This window comes from Osmerus eperlanus, chromosome 12 (assembly GCF_963692335.1).
Source record: "Osmerus eperlanus chromosome 12, fOsmEpe2.1, whole genome shotgun sequence".
In the NCBI taxonomy this organism is placed as follows: Eukaryota; Metazoa; Chordata; class Actinopteri; order Osmeriformes; family Osmeridae; genus Osmerus; species Osmerus eperlanus.
Window position 1 is genome coordinate 18,455,395 of NC_085029.1, and position 14,641 is coordinate 18,470,035.

The window sequence follows — 14,641 nt, forward strand, 5'->3', positions numbered from 1 at the left end:
CTTGCCTAAATTGTTCTATTTAAACCGTTATTGTAGTTGGTAATAAAACTTAAGCTTAAAACAACGTAATCAAGACACTATTTATTTCGAATACATATAATAAATACATTGTACTTCATTAAGGTATGAATAAATATCAAATGGAAATGGATTCATAATAAGATATCAATATGATCTAAACAAGGATAACAGTCAGAAAGTACAGGAGCTATCAATATGATCAAGGACAACAAGTCCTTCCTACAGAAGGTACTCTGTGTTAACCATCATCATCTTTAATCTGACATCAGGGTTCTCAGCCACTCCTCCTCCATCCCACCCAGAACATCCTCCACGCACTGTGAGGACAGCTCGGGGAGCGGGCCCTGTACGCCGGTTAAGAGTCCCTGGACCCCTGCAGCCTTGTGCAGGACAGCGTCCCCCCAGGGTGTGCTCTGGAAGCTGGGCGCTGGGGGAGAGGGGGACCCCAGGTCCCAGCAGGCAGAGTCTGGGCTAGCAGGGCAGCTGGGGAAGAAGTCCCTGCTGCTGGCGTGACTCAGCAGGGGTTGGAGCTGGAGGAATGGGGACAGAGTGCCACGCGTGGATGGGAACAGGAACACCTGGGTTCCACCTGCAGGAGGGTCAGGGGAGGGCTGCTCCCCCCCCCGAGCTCCACCTGCAGGGGGGTCAGGGGGGGGCTGCTCCCCTGCAGAGCCCCAGTAGGCCGGGGGAGAGAAAGGGGAGCTGGAGCCCAGGAGTCTTCTGGCTCTGCCTACAACCAGGGAGGGACTACAGTACCCAGAATCCTGCAGCAGAGACACACCTGACTGGGAGAAGCAGTCCTCATCCCCCTCCAACAGGACGAGGCTCTGCGTAGTGTAGAGGAGGGCTTCCTCTGGGTTCAGCGTGGTGTAGAGGGGGGCTTCCTCTGGGCTCAACGTGGTGTAGAGGAGGGCTTCCTCTGGCCTGATGACGGGGGACAGGGAGGCGGCATTGGAGGCTGAGGAGGGTATCAGGCCTGGGGAGGGGACCAGGGCTGGGGAGGACACAGCAGGGATATGGGGGATAACTGCTTCTGGCTGAAAGGAAAGTCTGTTGTCCTTGTTTCTTAGAGTTCTAGCTCTCCTGTTCTGAAACCACACCTGTAACAGAAAAGGGAAATTAGTCAAATGCACATAACAGATTTATATATTACATTATTGTTATATTATTATATTTCACTGTGTGTGTGTGTGTGTGTGTGTGTGCATGTCCACATGAATGCGTTTATGTGTGTGTCTGAAAAGGCACCAGCGTACCTGAATGCGTGATTCCGGAAGGCCTGTGGCCTCAGACAGGCTCTCTCTCACAGTGATGCCAGGGTAGGGGTCCACATCGAAGGCTACCCTGAGGTGCTCCAGGTGCAGCTTGCTGAAGCTTGTCCTCTTCCTGCGGCCCAGGGCCTTGGAGCCCTTTGCTTCACAGCCACCAGCACCTGGAAAAGTCAAACCAAAGTTACTTACACTGACCACTGGCAAGAAAACACATGCATGTAATAGGTGATGGATGCCTTCAATATGTCAAAGATAAACAGAAAACGAAGAAGCCTGTGGCAAAGGTGCACCAAGGAAGAAGCTTTGCAAAACATGTTGAACAAGAGACAAACAGAATAGAGATCCTTACCCATACTGCTGTTAGACATGGCTGTGTCTTAGTTCTAAATTGTGATATTCTAGAGTTCTGGTCTCAGCAGTAGCACAGAGCTGATTCCCCAGGTGAGAACAGGTTATATACCTGCTTTAAGGGAGGAACACGGTTGCTTTAATTATGGATGTAGAGATGACCATGATCTCTCAAGCACAGGGCCGTTCACACTCTGCTACTGACAGATAAGGGTCTACTAACTAACCCTAACCCTAAGGGTCTGAATACAGTTTAACATTTTAAATATATACTCATGAGTGTAACCAGCAACTGATATGACATTACATTTACATTTAGTCATTTAGCAGACGCTCTTATCCAGAGCGACTTACGGTAAGTACAGGGACAGCAACTGATATTGGTGAAAAACGACATATACTTTAGTATGAAATTAATACATTTCTCCCTGAATCTATTGGCCCTGTGTGTGAGGGTATATAGCCATAAAAAACAATCCCCATCGGTCATATGAAGTTAGTGCTGTAATCAGACATCACAAGTTCCACAGCTTGGTGTCCTGTATCTGGGTAGGAAATAGACAGCTTACTTTTCCATATTAGACAGTAAAAATGTATAAACAAGCATGGTATCTTTCAGTGGAACAGCTAAAACACACTGATAAATATGTAACCCTTGTGTTATCTTCGGGTCATTGTGACCCTTCAGTCATTGTGACCCCCCCACGTGTTGCGACCACTTGACCTCATACAAAAATAAAGTGAAGCATTTTCTTTTAACCGTCGGGCTGTCTCACACCCCCCACAGCGCGAAGGTTAAAAGAAAATGCTTTTCATTTGTTTTTGTATTGGTAAAGTTGTCGCAGCACAACGATGGGTCGTTGTGACCCGAAGGCAGCACAAGGGTTAAAGTAACCATGCAATCACTATGGATCATTTATATTAGGTTTCTATATTTGCACATTAATCCTCAGTTAAGATCTAAACATGAATAACTAACAGCAGTACCAGTTAATAAGCTGAATACCACTGATAACAGAACATCAGATCAATGATGTGTTGATAATTGTAGTGGATCGTCACATTTGATTAGTCTTTGAAGCTTTATGTTGAGGACAAATCCTTCTAAGTATCACATGACCTTATGTGAGAACTGATGTGTGTAATTATGACCTCAGCATCTCATTAACACTGAAGGTCAAGAGTTTAAAACAAGGGATTACATGATACTTGGAAGAGGAGCTTTAGCACAATTTACACGTATAATTGACAACCATAGAAGACATACAATGCCAATGAATGTGCTGACTAACCTAATCATTTTCTTTCCTTTGTGTTGAATTTTAGTAATGTTTTTTAACTAAATACCAATTGACCATGGTTGCTTGTTCTGTATTATAGCTAATGTTAGGGTTAGCTTAGAATTGTTCTGTATCACAGCTTATGTCATATTAGCACATTGTGCTGCTGATGGGCTAATGTCATATGAGCACATTGTGCTGCAGATGGGCTAATGTAGATGCGCTAATGCTACAGTCTTTCTCCCCGGGAATCTGGATTTAGTCTACTTGATTCCACAACATGATATCAGGAAAGATTATTAGTTTAAAAACTAGATTGTATTCAGTTTAGTTAAATGTTTCCTTTTAAACCCGTTTTGAAGATCTTAAGAAATAATCATAAAATGAATGTGATAATATAAACTCAAGTAACAACATGAGGGTCCCTCTGAGTCTGTTCCTGGTTTTGGGGATTCAGAATGATATTGGATGAAATGTTGTAGCCTTTACGGAACTCTGTGAAGCCTTCTGTAACTTTGCTTGTAAAAAGAGCTCTACAGATCACATTTTATAGACATGAGCATGTTTTAGTGAAGTTTTGCAATAGGCTAAGTCAAGTAAAAAATGAGCTTCCAGTGTCTGATCTGTGCATGTCTGGTTGGGTGCACGCACGCACGCACACACACACCTCATTTATCAAATCTTCCCTTCTTAACATAGAACATGTTTAAAGTAACCGTGATGCTAGAACTCATGAGTGTTGATGTTTAGCTGCACTTATGTGCCTTTGACTTGATTCAATAAAATCCTACTGAAATCATCCATTACAGGGCAGAACTCGAGTGCTTGTATGTGCGATTTTGTCAACCATGTACTTAAACGAGAGAGTGCCAGAATGGAGGGGGGGTATTACTATTCTTGTAATTAAGGCGGTTTGAGCGAGACGAAAGTTATCTCTAACGTTATATTGTAGTGGGTTAAATAAAGCAAATGGCGTGCTACGCCATTGCTCATGACTCACGGTGCCGTCCACAGCTCTGCACATGCACATTGCCCTGACAATGACGTACCAAGGGCTAATGCTTAAGTTTAAAACGCTGACACGGTTCCATATTGAGGGGATTCATTTATAGCTGTCGTTATCTCTTTAGCTCAAACAACGGTCAGCACTTCGATGTATACAAAACATATGAAGAACATTTTTATTTTGTGGAACTGCTCTTCTCTCGAGTCTAACAGGTAATCCATATTCATCCGCTTTAGAAGCCTCACCAACAGTGTGGGAGTACCCGGATGGAACTGTCATGGCCGCCGTCGCTGACCTGCAAGAGTGAAGAGAAAGGAAGGTAAATTTATCAATACTGATCGTTCCTTTAGCGAAAAATTGTTAACGGCATGTATTAACATTGGATCACAAAGCATTTTGCGAATTAAATGAAGAGACACGTTTAATATTTATACGAGTTGTTTAATTTTCGCGTGGGTGGAAGACAGCTTTATTCTGTAGTACAACCGGTTATCAAACTCATTCTTACATCTTGTCGTAACGCAAAGTAGCCTTTTGCAAGAATAGACGTCAGAATGAAATAGATGCGAAGGTTGCTATGTTTGTAAACAAATCCAGTCTAATCATGCTTCCCTAAACTGATGCTGTGTGTCCGCGTTTTTTAAAGTTGTACTTGGAGTAGAGGGTGTTTTCATCCGGAAAAGTATTCGAAAATGCCAGTTTAGGCAATTCACATCTGCACAATGCATGATATTAACAATGACACGAAAGTGTGTGAGGCTGTCTCCCAGATAAACTTTTAGTTGCTGTTAAGTTTCCTTCTGATCCCTTGAGAGATAAATACTAGTTTTGGGGACTTTGTTGCGTTTTGTGGTCTTATGTGGAGAAGTTGTAAGTGGTCCATGTTGAATTTCAGTTGTAGTATAGGTTAAATGGCTTTGGGTGTTTAGAGGAGCCTAAACAACGGGTGTTAAAATAGTTAGTCGGTAAGCTTATGGAAGATATTTTGTTCATTGTTCTTTTTGCTTTATTGTAACAGTGTTGTGCATGCATAACTAGGATGACATAACGCAAATTGTCATGTGAAGATGTGTTTTGCTTCCTTTAACATGTTTGGTCAACAAAATGGTTTTCAATAAAGCTCATAATCCTAGACCAGCTAAATTATGTGTTGGTTATGAACTGTAGGTTGAAACTGCCACACTGAAGTGAATGTTAAAACAGACAGGATTTGGGGGCAGAGAATCCTTTAGATAGATCAGATGTTAATATGAAGGGTTCTTAATATGAAGGGTTAGGGTTAGTTAATATGAAGGTCTCTACACCAGCCTCATAATGGTGGTCCCAATCAGGATAATGCATTGTTGTATTTAATAGCTTTGTACACACCAGTGTAGTTACTAATGTGTTACTAGCGGTATTTGTGACTATTCATAACTGTAATGTTGATGTTTGCTTTCAGGTGAGAGACCCGCCTCCCCCTTCGGTTTGCCCCCAGTGAGAGTAGACTCGTTCATGACAAGCCCTTTTCAGAAGGGGTGAAGGTATATCACTATGATCAACCATTAACATGCATATCCACAGAGGCTCATGTTGGTGTTCCAGCCATGTGATGGATACAGGCTACAAGACCCAACCAATATGCAGCTATTTAGGCTTGGTTGGGGGACTAAACTGTTTATTATTAACATGTGGAATAGTTAGTAGTTTTTCAGACAAAGTTTAGTTGTGTTGTATGAAATGATCTTATTTAATTTAATATATATACTTTGTAGGCCTTTAAAATGCAATTCTGTTATGTATGTATTTTAATATTTCTTGACAGTGTTTCTCTATAACTACCAGAAAGCATGTTGTTGATTGTCTTGTCTCCTTTTCAGAGGAACTTACAGCTCTGAGTCAGACATGGAGGACGACCTCACAACTCCGGATGACTCTGCCGAAAGCGACTTTAACATTATTGAGGTAGAGGATGATAAAGAAGCCGTTAAGGAATTTGTAAGCAAACATTTGAAAGATCTGGAATCGCAGTCTCCAGGGTTGCTGTACAGCGACACTGATGAAGCGCCCTTCGAGGAGACAGTGAGTCCCAACAAAACGTCCAGAAAAGCATCCAAGAAATCGCCATGCAAGATCCAGCAGGGGGCAGTCTTCTCGGGGAAGATCCTGAGCTTCGGGTGTTCCGAGTGTAAGGATGATGCCACCTACAGCCCCAACGACCTCCTCAAACATTTCCAGGGGGCTCACAAGGGGAACTTACCAACATACCCTTGTGACCTCTGCGGTTTTGTCACCAACGAGTTCCCTGCTCTTCAACGTCATCGCATCGGGCACCGGAACACTTTGGTTACATGTGAGATTTGCAACGACAATGTTCAGTATTCTCTGCTCCTGCTCACCAGGCATTTCATCATGTGTCACAGCCTGAACGGACACTTTCACTGTGAAAAGTGTGAGTTCTCAACGACTGATGCAGGCACATTTGTTCAGCACATCCATCACCATAATGAAAGTAGGATTAAATGTGTTAAATGCCAGCATGTTAGCTCTAGTAGAAGTGAACACCAGAAGCACCAAAAGGTCCACTCTGGCACCTTCCCATTCTCTTGTCAGCTCTGTGGATATGGGGCAGCAAGAAGGGAGTACCTTAACAAACACATGGTCACATTTCATGGCATGGAGGCTGAAAAGAAAAATGTGTGGCGGGCAATAGAGGACAGCAACAACACTCTGACTAGCTCTTCCGCAGGATTAAAACTCCTACTGAAGAAAAGCCCGTCTGCTGGAGGGGCGTCCAAGGACTCCCAGTGGATGTCAAAACTACACTCGCTTCCAGGAGGAGGACTGCTTGACCAAAATGGTAGGATGTTCAGCTCAGAAAAAAACCTGGAGGAGACCCAATCATTTCTTGAAAAGACTGTTGGTTCAAAAAAGGACAGCAAAAAGTGTAACAAAGGCAAAAATGATCAATCTCCCTCCAAGGCAATGTCATCCCCATCACCATCAAAAGATAGTGACAACAGCTTTGGAGCGGATACTGGAAGCCCCAACTCCAATGGACTTACGGTTCTCATGGTGAAAAATAAGATCTCTCTTCCTCCAAATTGCACCACAAAAGTAATGGGGTTCAAGATGGTAGATGGGAAAAAACACCTGGTGCTCAAAGTCATACCAGCAGTGAAGCTAGATTGCTCCCCACAAAATGCAATGTCACTTGTAGATCAGGAGATGGGATACTCCACCTCAGATATTACCTCTGACGGAAGTAAACACTCAAGAATCTGTCCAAGCGCCCGCTACTTGGCTGTGTCTCAGAGGAGTGGATCCCCTTTCAGTCCAGACTCTGGCCAGACAAGCACCCCAGGGACTGACCAGGATACTGCAATTATAACTGAAGTTAAGGTTGAGGAGGAGGAAACAAGCATAGGTGAGATGTCATCAAGGTCGGAGGAGGAGGAGAATGGAGAAGACAAACTAAATCTCTCACAGAGACTTGATGGAAAACACACACCCAACAACGAACATGCGTCTCAAAAAGCTACCAAAGAATCTGATTCGCTTTTATTTGAAAACAGTCAACTGAAAAACAGTAAATCACCAAATTTTACTAAAACCCAACCCTTGTTGTTGAGCACTGCATCTTCTGATGTGGGTTCAAGAGCTCAAATACTAGTTTCGGAAGCTTCTAGTTCTGGTACGTTTATTACGGAGGACATGCCTGATACTGCATTGTCTGCTGTGAGTGTCCCTGCAGCGAACATACCTGCAGATGTTTCTTTGGATGCAGAAATAGCTACACAACAACTGCAGTTCAGAGGAGAGATGGATGGCCCTAGTGAAGATGGAGCACTGAGGACAACTACATACTGTAATGAATCCATCATTCATGATCCCACTGTACCTGATGGAATTAGTGGGGAATCAAAGCCTTCCATTGACAGATTGAAAAGGAAATCTTCCAATAGCAAGGTTGGGAGCACACCTGGCAAAGACACACTAGAAAATACAGACTCAATTGTGAAGGAAAAGGATCCCCCTGTAGATGCCAGTAGAAAGACGAATGCAGAAAACTCCATAGAGAATCATCAAAACCAAGAGGTGTTCAGCTTTCATAATTATTCCAAGGAGACATCTAGTCTCTCCTCAAGCTCCACTCAACCTTTTGAAAGTCTTTCAGAGCATTCAGCAGAGGAGGGGAGTTATTGCAGGAGAGAGTCTCCTGAGTGGAGTCTCACATTAGCGGCATCACCTATGATGGAACATGGCATAGAGGACCAATCAGAAACAGGGAATGGAGAAGAGACCCTTAAGGACATCAATGCAATTGAGAGAGTGTCAGAGAGTGACATTGAGGTGGAAGAATGCATAGCTACAGTAGAGGATCCAGGGTCGCCAATGCCAAATGAAAAGGAGAATCGGGTATTGGTACACCAAGGTCAACCTAAAGTGAAATTGGAGGAAGAAAGTGTTCCTTTGTCTGAAAAGCCAACAGGAAGTAAAAGTACTTCAGCTGCACTTGGTCGAATAGTAGAGGAGCATTCAGATGCAATAATTAGTCATCAGTTGGAGAAAGAAAGAGTAGGCTTTTCTGCTACAGGTCCGGAGTCTGTGAGGCCACCTAAAACTACCCTCAGAATCCTTCAGACTCCAGAGGGAAAGCAGCAGATGTTTCTGCAGACTGCTGATAACCGTTACCCTGTGCCAGTGCAGCTGAAAGGCAACTCTGGGTTCAAGTTGATAACCAAGTCCTCCACTCCCCAGATAAATGTATCATATGTTAAACCAGGAATTGAGAGACAAAGTAATCCGTCAGGGATTGCTCTGACCCTAAATAGTGGGAGGATTGGCATGTCATCAGCATCTTCAGGTGCTAGTGAAAAAGGGCCAAAGCTGATATCCGCGGTCCAACCAGGTGCTGGCACGAGTGCAAGCCGCTATCTTGTCAACAGCGCAGCTCTTAAAAGTCCTCTACTCCTATCCGGCACAGCACAAGGCGCTGCCAGTGAAAACATGGTAAAGGGACAGTCGACTTGTTACTTAGTCCAGAGACCGCTGCCCATTGCTCAGGTTCTCAGTAATGCTGGGAGCAAATTAACAAATGCTAATTCATCGCTCTCCTCCCGGCCAGTTCTAGCCATGCCTGTAAACTCCAGGGACAAGTTGAACACATTGCAAACAGGGAGACAAGCCTTCCTGGTCAGGTACATCTCTCCAGCTAAACCTGGGAGTGCCATACCAAACCAATCCAACGAAAGTAGAGGGAATAAGGTTTTACTCAAGATTGTTCGAACTGCTAATGGGATTATCAGCGGTGGGCCACCTGCTTCAGCGAACCAGTCCCTGTTCCTGGCCACCGGTTCTTCTCAGACACCCTGCTTTTTGGTGTCAAACAAATGTAATGCAAACCTTCCCACTGGGGTGAAGAAATTCATCCCCCTAAAAAATTCCGCCCAGAGGCCTGTGGCCCCCTCACGGCTCTCCAGTCTCCAGGCCAACGTAGGGAGCAGGACACGCCAACCCGAAGGTGTTGATCTGCAGAGGGCCCATATGGCTCCAAGGCCCATTCGACCTCCAAGCCAAAGGAAGAGGCGTAGAAAGGCATTGTTTGACGAGCTTCCAGAGCCTGTGCCTAAATCAAGGAGGCTCACCAGTAAAGCTTTGCCTGAGAAAGAGGATTCCTCCCTTTGGGTGCCTGTACCCAAAGATGCTGAAAGGACGTTGAGGCTATCCCCTTTTAATTCCCTCCAGCAGTTCAAGTGTCCCCGCAGGAACCAGCCGGTGGTGGTGCTCAACCACCCAGATGCAGACATCCCAGAGGTGGCGGCTATCATGAGGTTGGTTAACAGGTACAAAGGGGCCGTATCCAAGGTAGCACTGTCTCGGAAAACAGTCCAGGCCCTCCTGGACCTGGGCCCTGTCGGAGGGAACAGAACTGCAGATAAATGTCACTCATCAAAAGTTAGCAGCCCCAAATCTAGGATGATTCTGAGCTCTGCCAGAGAAAGATTCATACTGAAAATGAATCTTAAAAAAATGACCAAGAAAAAATATGAGGTGGTAAAGTCATCCAGTGTTGCAAAGCGACCGTCAAAATTCAGCTGTTGGTTTTGTGGGCGACTGTTTGACAACCAGGAGGACTGGATAGGCCACGGCCAGCGACATCTCATGGAGGCTACAAGAGACTGGAACAAGCTGTTTTGAAGCTCAGCCCCATGGTGGGTAAAAACACCGTCCTGTAAAGTGGAGAAGATTTAGACGTTTATGTTGTACATTTTTTAATGACTTACATTATACTTTATTCTTGCAGGTTTCTATTCCCATAATTGTTACATAAGAATCACAGTTTTTAATGTGCTACCAGCTGAAACCCTTTTATATGTAAATACTGTATTATGATACCATAAATAACGTAACCTTTCAGTTATGTACAGATTGGATTGAACTGTGAAAACTGGGCACACTGTAATGGAGTTTTAGAGAGCACTGGTGTACAGGAGGACATTAATGACTTTCATTGACTTGTTTGTGTGCTGATATGTACTGAATTCCTCAGGTGATTTCATATTCTGTGATTCAACTGATTTGGTTTGTAGCATACTTTTCATTCTCATTGATCTCCATTTAAAAAGGTTTTATAGAATACTTTGGGGGTAATTCTGTTTTACTGTTTTGCTTCTTTGAACTTCTTACCTATGCAGGAGGTTAGGGTCATGGAGTTTTATTTCCGTAGGTCATGTTCTCTTCACTTCCTGTAAGACAGAAACCTGAAAATCATTTGGTTTTGTTAGTTTTTTTGCAAAGAGCTTAGATATCTAAATAGCTTATTTATCTAAGCTACTCTACCACATCAGCATTTTACCTTGATGACACGTAACATTAAGTTTAGAGTAATTTAAGTACATTTATATTAATAGGTTGTTTATGAACAGCATTTGTATTGGTCTGTTTTGGTCATGAGTAGATGTTGAAAAGCATAGGCATTGCTATTGCATGTAAGGCAACTTCGTGTTAAGTGGTGCCCTGTCTCATCTTTTGTGTCAAATTCGTTTTTCCTTTTCTCTTCACAATATGCAAGAGTGACTGAATTACGTAAGCATGGGTAATGCTCTAAGAATATTCAGGATGTAAAAAAAAAACGACCAACCTCAAATAATCTATATTTAAACAAACACTACATTATTTTTTAATTATTTTTGACTTGCATTGCAAACCCTTCACACTTAGTAAGTCTGATAGGTGCTCCACCCGCCGCTCCTGCTGCCACAGTGAGGAAGATCCAGATGCAGAAGGAGAGGGGAGCTAACCCTAGCCCTAGAGAGGAGGGGAGTGCTCATCTTCACATCAAGGTTGTTTACACAACACAGGGTTTGAAGAGGGTCGAAGAGGCTAGTTAAATGTGACAGTGTGACTGAGAAGGGATACAATGTAAAAGTCAGCATTACCATTTCAATGGAACAGTTCCTCACCACCCACCGTTTATGGTTTTCACAACATGGTATTGACATGTGCCATGCCATCCAAATGCCCAATACATTTTGTAATACATAAATGTAATGTTTATATTTGGTAATACTGAACTGTTGGTGTGTAATGGGACAGGTGAGACAGACTGGCAGATGTTTTAAAGAGGAGATCTTTATACTCTGCCTGTTACCAATACACCACGGACGCGGATGTCATTAGGCTGTAAAAAGGCAATGGTTTGATACTTGTAACAAGATGCGTTTTCAGAAACTGTCCAGTTTATGTACACATTCATAATGCTTTATCAGCTTAGTTAATAGAAAGTCTTATTGGGAAACTAGATGGAAAACTGTCTGGAACTGATGATTGTTCACCATTAATCTAAAGTCAAACAGTTTTTGCTGTTATATGTCAGACAATCGGTGTAATTGACATTGATAATTTAACTTGACATTTTGAAGACTATTCTGTAAATACATCCCGTAAACTCTTATTGAAACCCCAACGTCCAGAGGATATTCCTTTCTTCAATCCATACTCCAACCTAATACATGTCTGCACTCTGCAACCAAATAAGTGTTCCTTTCCATGGGTTATGGAATGTTCTGTAAGGAAGTAGGAAGTACTCCACCAACCTTTGTTTTTGTCAAATAGGTTGTTGGGATCTATCTTTTCCTGAGAAACTTTATTTTTTTATGCTAAGTGCCTCAAACGTCCTGCAGCAGGTTCACACTATTGTACTGTATTCACCTCCTCTGTGGTTCTCTCTCCTCCAATAAATGTAAATACTTTTGAAAGGGTTCATATCCAGGGTCTTTCATTTGTAGTATCACAATGTTTGAGTAGTTATCCAAGTGGCAGTACACATCTTTATGTTTAAATAGTGTAAAGACATAGAAACTATAACAAAAACCCCAAAGTAACTTTGTTAATATACTTTGTCACAGCAACTCTGGTCACACAGCAGTACGACTACAGGCTGTAGTTCTGATGTTCATATGAGCCAGCAGACTGTCAGCATTGCCGAATCATATATGACATCTGTGTGTGCACTGTACTTCCTAAATACTCTGCATCCAGTTATGCTAACTGCTGTCCAAGCCCTAGAGGTGTTGAACGGGAAGACATGTTTTAACAATGCTCTAATATGTTATAAATAGTTTTTGAACAAGATGAGCAGCTGCACATTGTTGTCCGAGTACAGACTTCCAGTGTCCTGTTCTTGTTCCCAACAACCAAAACTGTCCACACGGGGGCAGTACAGTACTAAATGTTTCATTTAGTTTTCCCAGTTTTGTTGAATAGAACGTGTTGTTATTTATTCATTTTGCTTGCAAAGAAGGAAAACATGATGTGGCACAATATGCTTAGCGTGTAATTTGCGGGGCCAATCATGAACAATGATCTTAACTCTTCAAAGCTGAATAACCAGTTTAGCATTGAGAGCATAGAGAGTTGGGTAAACTCCAATGACATGCAGGGATGATGGAAGTAAAGAGAGGAGGCTGGGAGGAGAGGAGGCTGGGAGGGAAGGAGGCTGGGAGGAGAGGAGGAGAGGAGGCTGGGAGGAGAGGAGGCTGGGAGGAGAGGAGGCTGGGAGGAGAGGCTGGAAGATATGGGGTGAGGAGGATGGTGGAGGAGATGTGAAGAGGCTGGGGGAGGATACTGGTTGAGGCTGGGAGGGGAGGCTGGGGGAGTGAAGGCTAGGTCCACAGGCTTGTGCTTGATTCCTAAATAGGTCACGCTTGCATCAGAGATGTCTGTGCTTCTGACTTCCTGCTCCTGAAGTGGTTCAGGCGGCTGAGCGGCCCGGGGCATGGAGCAAGTGGGTGAGAGGGAGGAGGGGGGAGGAGGAAATGAGGCACGACCGAGAGGGACAGGTTGGTGAGAGGGAGGAGGGGTGAGCGGGAGGAGACGAGGGGGGGAGGGAGGGGTGAAATACCTGAAGACCAGTCGGCACGCTCCACCTCTAACCATGTGTGATATTTATGACCTGCAAACTGTTATAAATGCTACAATGAATGATATATACTGATACCTGCATGAAGGAGTGCAACGGATGTTTAAAATGCAGTCGTGCAATAGCACACAGATTTCAAATGTAAATTTTGAATAATCAAAAACAGATCCATTCAAAATCAAAACCATGATACATTATGTGAGACTCGCCCAGAGATATTCTTGCCCATTTTTTGTTGTATAATGATATATTTTTTTATATAATTCTACCAGTAAGGTTATAATTGAATGGGGGCGAGGGTCAATCTAAAATCATTACACAGTTTATCAAGGCATTCAAATATTTTTTATACGCTTTTAAATGGAGTTGGTGTGTGCGTATGTGTGTGTGTGTGTGTGGGGGGGGGGGTTATGGTGAGGTTGTGTGGGGGGGTTATGGTGAGGTTGTGTGTCTTGAAACAATTTATTATTGTCTTTTGTTTGGTCAGGGTTATGACATCATCACCAATGGCCTTTTCCAAGGATGACTAAGGGCAGTGACATTTGCTGTTCTGACGTCAGAAACATGTCAAATCCATTAAACTAAATATGAGTGCTGAGAGAGACCTCCTGAAGCAACAAGTCTTGATGTTTTCTTCTTAGAGAACACAACCGTTGTTGTACCTCCCAGTCAGTACCTGTATGTGCCTCTGCATGATGGAGAGATGTTTGGTCCCTGTCACAGTGCCCCTACTACATTATGAATTAATCTGAAAAAGGCTGTGGTAGAAAGCCCTCTGTAGACGACGGATGATAGATCTCTCTGGCTTGGATCTTGTGGTGCTCTACAGGTTAGATCATGGACAGGTTAAAAGGTGCTCTACAGGTTAGATCATGGACAGGTTAAAAGTGCTGTGGACTGAAAATGGGAACACCTGACCTGCTAACTTTTGTCTGCATATCCACTTCACTCACTATATCAGTTATTTCTTCCACCCCTTTCCTCTCTTGGTGCCCTCCCTCTCTGCTTCTCTTCCAGGGTCAGACTCCAGAGTGCTATGTCTTGTCCATTACCGCTCAATGCTCATCGCAGAAGCACACAGGATAGCTGGAACCTAAAAAGCCACACACAAATGCCTGTGTAAAAGCGTATTATAAATAGGTCATAGAGCTATGTGAATCGCTAAATAAGAGATGGATTGGAGGTAAAGTCAGTCAAAAATGGTTGTACGCAAAACAAACAAGAACACTTATATGGGCAAATAAAATTGGACACTACCAGATTTAATAGAGAAACAGCCAATATTTGCAAATATTGGTAATATTGTACTGGG

General features: G+C 43.4%; 2 protein-coding genes across 2 annotated transcripts; one reads left to right on the top strand and one right to left on the bottom strand.

Moving 5' to 3' along the window:
* Positions 1 to 76: 76 nt before the first annotated feature.
* On the bottom strand, positions 77 to 1,535 carry mxtx2 (mix-type homeobox gene 2; the record flags this gene model as incomplete). Its single annotated transcript, XM_062475425.1, has 3 exons — positions 77 to 610; positions 656 to 1,121; positions 1,278 to 1,535. Coding segments are annotated over 3 exons (1,059 nt in total), but the record flags the coding sequence as incomplete, so codon positions are not given.
* Positions 1,536 to 3,942: 2,407 nt separating this feature from the next.
* On the top strand, positions 3,943 to 12,168 carry si:ch211-214e3.5 (zinc finger protein 518A). The gene is made up of 4 exons (XM_062474872.1): positions 3,943 to 4,061; positions 4,163 to 4,245; positions 5,368 to 5,449; positions 5,786 to 12,168. The coding sequence occupies exon 4, from the start codon at positions 5,811 to 5,813 to the stop codon at positions 10,104 to 10,106; it is 4,296 nt and encodes a 1,431-aa protein (XP_062330856.1). The 5' UTR covers positions 3,943 to 4,061; positions 4,163 to 4,245; positions 5,368 to 5,449; positions 5,786 to 5,810; the 3' UTR covers positions 10,107 to 12,168.
* Positions 12,169 to 14,641: the final 2,473 nt, after the last annotated feature.

Bases quoted from the DNA above. Each gene is read 5' to 3' on its own strand.
- si:ch211-214e3.5 (XM_062474872.1), top strand. From the start codon at position 5,811: ATGGAGGACGACCTCACAACTCCGGATGACTCTGCCGAAAGCGACTTT.